This window comes from Triticum aestivum, chromosome 4D (genome assembly GCF_018294505.1).
Source record: "Triticum aestivum cultivar Chinese Spring chromosome 4D, IWGSC CS RefSeq v2.1, whole genome shotgun sequence".
NCBI lineage: Eukaryota > Viridiplantae > Streptophyta > Magnoliopsida > Poales > Poaceae > Triticum > Triticum aestivum.
Window position 1 is genome coordinate 498973140 of NC_057805.1, and position 6500 is coordinate 498979639.

The 6500-nt window shown below is 48.6% G+C and overlaps 1 protein-coding gene across 1 annotated transcript; it reads left to right on the forward strand.

The window, feature by feature from the left end:
- The first annotated feature begins 250 nt into the window (after positions 1-250).
- On the forward strand, positions 251-4860 carry LOC123099012 (TVP38/TMEM64 family membrane protein slr0305). The gene is made up of 5 exons (XM_044521120.1): positions 251-487; positions 1997-2240; positions 2990-3226; positions 3316-3533; positions 4298-4860. Exons 1-5 carry the CDS (start codon positions 441-443, stop codon positions 4554-4556), a joined length of 1005 nt encoding a protein of 334 aa, XP_044377055.1. The 5' UTR covers positions 251-440; the 3' UTR covers positions 4557-4860.
- Positions 4861-6500: the final 1640 nt, after the last annotated feature.

Consider the following 6500-nt stretch of genomic DNA (forward strand, 5'->3'; position numbering starts at 1 on the left):
TCATCGGCGTGTTACGACTCACGGCGTGATACGTGTCACGTGGTGGGAAACTCGAATTTCACGAGCGAGCGGCACGGCAGTCGGCACGAGGACCTCCGCAGCTCGGCTCCCTGGGTGGACCCGCCGCGCCAGAGACACGAGTCGCACCCCGTCGAATATTCCGCTTCCCCGAGGGCAGGGGCAGTTTCGTCCCGCCGTCCACGTGGGCTAACCAACCGGTCCAACCCCCAATAGTGCGGGGCATTCAGGTACTTTCCCCGGCCCCGCCCAGCATTTTTGCCTTTTGCTTTTTGTTTCGCATTCGCAGTACGCGCTCTCTCTTTTCCCCTCTCCCCCCTCCCTTTGCCGCTTTCATTGTTCCCCTCCGCCGCGAGCTTCCAGAAGCGACGGAGAAGGGGAGGAGGAAGAAGCAAAGCTCTGGATCGATCTCCGCCCTCGGCATGGCGCGCGTGCTCCCTCTTGACATTGAGCCCGGGGAGGCACCCAGGTAGCGAGCGCGCACCTCTCCTCTCTCCAGCCGCCGCGGTCTCGGCTGCTTTTATTGATTTTTTCCTGCTCGGATTTTCATTTTTGGGCGAGCGATTCCGGCGAGAGGCTCGTCTCCTCTAGGCGTCAGGGCTTGGGTGGTAAGCAGTTAGGTCGCGGCCAGATTCCCGTTCGGAGGTTTATCAATCTGTTATTCCCTTGTTACTGCCCCAAACATAGGTTTAGGTACGCCAAATCGTGGCTTACTTTCGCTGTAGCTACTACCCATCTCGAGGCCGCCTTCCAAGCGAGCGGAAACGGGGTCATCTTGCTTTGCTATTATTCTTTGGTTATTATTCCCATCCACCTTTGTTACTAGTTTGTTGGAACAAAAATGATAAAGTAGTGATTAAATAAACGAAGTACTACTAGTACTAAGATTTTTGTGTGGTTCTCGTCTGGCATACTGGCCCCCCACCCCACCCCACCTGCTGCTGCTCACTCTGCTCCTGCAGCTGGCCATCCACCGCTGTCTGTCTGGGCGGTGGCTCCGGGATGGGGATCATTTCACGCTGCCGCCCACCCACCATTGATTAGAGCTGTGGGGCATGGGATTGCTACCTGTTACTACCAGCCTAATCCCGTGCACCAGCTATGTTTCAATATGACCCATGCATTCGGAACTTAGGAGGAATGACAGCAAAGAGGAGCGATCCTTTTCAGATTCTTAGTACCTAACGATCTTACGCTTGGTTTATGTCATCTTTTTCCTCATCCTCGGTTGTCCAAAGTTTCCGTAAATCTTGGTTTCCTTAAAAATTGCACATCTCATAGACATTGTAAGTTTGCAATTTCAGCAAACATGTATCTGCAGTTCTTAGTTTGATATGTGGGGTGAGGTTGGGATTTTGGATGAAAATGGTCGGATCTTGGTCCAAGGGCTTAAAAAGGTGACTGAGGTTCTAGCATAATTCAGGCAACTTATGAGCATGTTACATTCTGATATTGGCTTCAGATTATATGATCTTATTTTCCTTTCGGTTGTTGGTTGGGTTCCCTGTGCCCGGGTACCATGGTTTTGAAGATAACAGGTGTCTCATGAGCCCAGGATTCATTTAGGAATCCTTGTAGCACAGATCTCCATTCCTACTTGGACTAGGATATGAGTCACATTACTCTTAAGTTTTGCTTTGAGAAGGATCTAATGATGTATCCAGTTTGGGAATCTTACTTACATTAGCATGTTACATCCAATGCTACTTTGAATATCATGATTGAGCGACCGTTTGCTACACTACGCCATGCCAGCTAAACCAGTGCATTTGAGTGTGAGTTCAGTTATGTGTGTAAATAAGCTCTCACGGATTACTGTTTTAAGGAAATAACAAGGAGTTGGGCCTGTGCAACTCTAATTTAGATAAGGATCGTCACATGTCAACCTTAACCCTACAACTATGGCACAAATTAATAAGATTTGTTCGTGTGCTGTATCAGTACCTTTATTTCCTAATATTTCTTGGCTTGTACACAGAGCTGGTGAGACGGTCGCAAGCATGCCAAGCTCTTCAGCTGTGGCATCAAACATGAAGGACGACGAATATGCGAGGCTGGTGACACCAGCTCAACATGCAACAGCTGACAACAACACAGAAATTCCTGAGCAACCAAAGTCAAGACACTTCATTTGGTGGATGAAAGTTCTGCTTGGCTGCTTCCTTCTTATATTAGCATCTTATATCTTCGTGAAATTTGGAGTCCCCTTTGCCTTTCAGAAGGTGAGGCGCTCATACTTTCTGTGCAAAAGGAAATCTCTTGGGAGGGTAATTTTTGGCATATGCCACTGGGATGTCAGTAGACTTTCATTCTTCTAGTTACCTTTCACTGAATTTCACAAAATGCCTTTCAAAACCAACTGATGTTGGCTTGTTGGTTGGCTCTTCAGTAGTAATTGCCATTTTGGGCTGTGATCTTTTGATCAGTCAGTCGTGGTCCATTTTATTTTCTTACTATAATCAGGAACTTTAAGGTGGCATGCATATATAATTTCCATGGGACAATCAGAAAGCTTGATGCCATTATCACACTGCTCATTAAATTTCTTTGGTTGTCCTTTACTATACTTGAACCAGCACCAGTGATGCATTCAACTTAGTACTTTTGGTCTTTGTTGAACATGTCTGTTATATGTTTCCTTTTGTCACATATGCTTAGGTCTCAAGCATATGCTCAGGGTTCAGCTTGTAATGGTTAGGAATTACTGTTAGACTAGTACATTGACATGAATATTCTGGTTGGGTCATATAACTAGAATGCTATTTGCTTAGTGAGTGCATATGTGGCATACTGAACTTTGAGGGATATTTTATTTGTATTATGAAAATATCAATTGTATCATGTTTTTGAGCTATGTTGTGCATGTATACTCTTTTGATCTTATTCTCTTTTTTTACGAGACATTTTGAGTTGAGTTGTTGAAACAGAACATCTACGGCAATATTCATGTATATTCTTCTGTTTGTTGCAGGTTCTGTTGCCAATCATGCAATGGGAAGCAAGCGCCTTTGGCCGTCCTGTATTGGCTCTTGTCCTTGTCGCATCTTTGGCTCTCCTCCCACTCATCTTAGTCCCTTCTGGACCTTCTATGTGGTTAGCAGGAATGATCTTCGGTTATGGCTGGGGTTTCTTGATTATTATGGTTGGGACTACTCTTGGCATGGTTGCATCATATTGGATCGGCTCATTGTTCCGCAAACGTCTACATGTAAAATTTCTCAGACTTGCATCTTTTCACTAAGGAGCTATGCCTTACTGTTCTTCTTCTTATCTGGTTTGTTCCTTTTTCTAATGCAGGCATGGTTAAAGAGATGGCCTCAGCAGATAGCTCTAATACAGCTTGCTGGCGAAGGGAACTGGTTCCAGCAGTTTCGAGTTGTTGCACTATTCAGAATCTCACCATTTCCATATACAATTTTTAACTATGCCGTAACCGTGACAGAAATCAAGTTCAATCCTTACCTATGTGGTTCAATTGCCGGAATGGTACCTGAGGCATTCATCTATATCTATAGGTATACACAGATATTCACATTACAAATAGTGATTTGGTCAATTGAGTATCATTTTGTCATAGACTATTGAGGCCATCTAGGTTTATATATGCCCCCCTAATGTTCATCTGTCATCTGATTAATGCCCTTAACAAATAGTACATGGATTGGCGACTGATTATTTTCCAATGGAGTTCAACAATGGAGCATTATTTGGTAGACAAGCGTCATAATCTAATAATCTATACATTTGTGCTCTTGATAAGTTGGAAAAAGCTATTTTTTTTTCTTCTAGACTAGCAATATTGATAAGGATGGTGAATTGTAACCAACCCAAACAGAGAGAAGCTTGTCTTTTCAGGTTTTTTTTTTGGACACAGTATAGACGCAAGCGCTCATACATATTTGTCTTTTCAGGGTTGTGAGTGCACCAATCTGATTTCCAGAAGTACCATTAATCTGTATGCGTATATGCAAGTAAAAAAAAAAATAACTGTGAAGAAATTGTTCTCTATGCCAAATCTGATGGTACAGTTTCTACCAAACAAGTCCCAAATACTAGTTTTTTCTTATCAGTTAGCTGTTTAAGATAGAGAAGTTTGATTGCACACTTTATAGGTATCATGCATTTTGGATTTGAGCTAGCCCTACCTGAATATATTACTCAAGTTCAGTATCCAGATGCAAAGAGGAGCTTGTCTTTGTAGGAGTTGCTGAGTGCAGAGCAGTTACGTCTGGTTTCCAGAAGTATTGATGAGTTACTAATCTTGCTAATGCTTATGCAGCGGACGGCTAATACGCACGTTGGCCGATGTGAAGTATGGCAAGTATAAGATGACGCCGGTGGAGCTAACATACAACATAATCTCGTTCGTCGTTGCCGTTGTCCTCACTATCGCCTTTACAGTTTACGCCAAAAGGGCGCTAAGCCACATAAAAAGCTCAGATGATATCTGCGCAGAGGACCAGCCTGGGGTGACTGCACTCAAGAATGGCCACCAGGAGTGTTCCCGTGCACATCATGTAGCTTTAGATGTCGTGTGATGATGTGTGTATTCATCGGGAACGGATTAGGGTGAAGTGAGGTGGTGTTAGTTGATCATCGTTTTCTCCGTCAGAGGAGGCGAGGTAGGCTCTGACAGCAGGTGGATGCACCTGTCTAACTAGATACATGCCCAGCTAATATGGTTATACTACTAGTACTTTATTAGTTTCATGTAGTTATAATCACCAGAACATGTGACCGGCTTTGCTTGTTGTTGGCGGGAGATTTGTTCTGGCTGTTGATTGACTGGAAATTTGGCCTTCTCTCGAGGTGCATATATTTGCTCAGATGTTTCGCATGGCAGTGCATCCAGTTTTGCCACAGCACTGTTTCAGACTACTATCAAGATTCAGGAGGTCAGAATCCCTCCGAAAACGAACCAGGGCAGATTTTTTTTTCAAGCTAAGAGCCTTACCATCGCCAGGTGGACGCCTGTTGCTGGTCCTTCGGCGCACCCTGGACACCGACCGCGGAGGCTGCCGTCGGAGCCACGGAGAGTCTTACAGATAAGCAGGAGAAGGGGAAGGGAGTGACGAGTGAGTGAGTTCAAAGCAATTACCAGGAAACCCACTTTCGATATCGAAACGAGCATTATGGGGCGAAAACCTGGCAGCACCAAAAGTTCAGAGTAAAAACTACGCTCTATTACATCACCAGAAACATCCAACTAATAAAAGAGAAGCATCAGGGGACAAAACCAGGAGTGAGACCAGCAATCTGTCTCACAATAAAATAGCAGCACGAACTGATGTGAGAACGAGATGAGCTCCCAACCCAGCGACCAAGCTCCTTCGGCGGCGGACACTCCGGCGCCGCCGCACACCTCCAGTCCTGCCTCGGACGCCCCTGCCGCCGCCCCCGTCTGTCGTGCCCGCAGGTTCCAGCCGCAGGTCTTCTCCAACCTTTCCCCGGCCGGCCGACCTGTTCTGGATCTGGCCGCTGCTCCGACGCTCGGCCTCTCTGCTGAGGTCGTCCCAGGTCCCCCTCCTGTGTTCCTTCGTCCGGGTGAGCTGCAGATCGACGGGCGCGCGCGCCAGACAGCCCCGGTCTGCTGCACAGCACCTCCACCGACTGGATCTCCGCCCTCATCAGTGCTCGCGCCTGCTCCTGCCGCCAGCATCGCTCACGGCATGGGTGGATGGCTCGCGTGCTTCTCCAACGCCGGACCCGTATCTTCCTCGCCGACTGCTGTGGGAGGCGCCGGGCGCGAGTCGGATTTGGCCAGCGACGGATTGCAGCTGGTGTCATCTCGACGAGGTCCGCGCGGTCTGCCTCCTGCTCCAGCACCCGCTCGGCGTCCTCTCCCCGCCTGGATGGCTGGGAGGTGCTGCCGATGCCTCGCCCCGGGTCATCGCGCTGCTCTTTGTAGGGATCCCTTCAGATGCTCCCACTACCTCCGGCCCGGTCATCGTGCGCGGGGATGCAAGAACGCTTGGCGCCCACTCAGCTCCCTGTCGCCGCAGCGGCGTCCGGTTGCTGCTCCTCCCAGGCCTCACGCTCACGGGGCCGCCGCTCCCCAGGTCCCTGCTCGTGGATGGCCTACTCCTCAAGCTCCTCAAGCTCAAGTGTGTCACTTGCCGGCGCCTGCAGTACCTCGGCCTGGTGTCACCTCTGGGATCGGGGTGATTCCAGCTGCTCCAGAATTGCAGATGGAGGCTGCTCTCGGTTCCACATGTGCGGCGGTCGTTTGGCTCGCTGGAGCACAATCCAGTGTCTCATGTCAGGCCGCTGCTGAAGCTCTCGCTTCTGTGATTGGCGCACGGGCCGCGGACGTCAAGGTCGTGTGCAAGCCGGTGCAGCAGTCCGGCGTCGTCGACATTGCGGAGTGCAGCCGCAACCAGTGTCATCAGAGACGCTCGCCATCCTCCCCAACCTCTGTGCTGCCCTCGCAGGCAACATCCCCAAAGGACGGCTCCGGGCTGATGCTGCTGCTCCATCGTGAT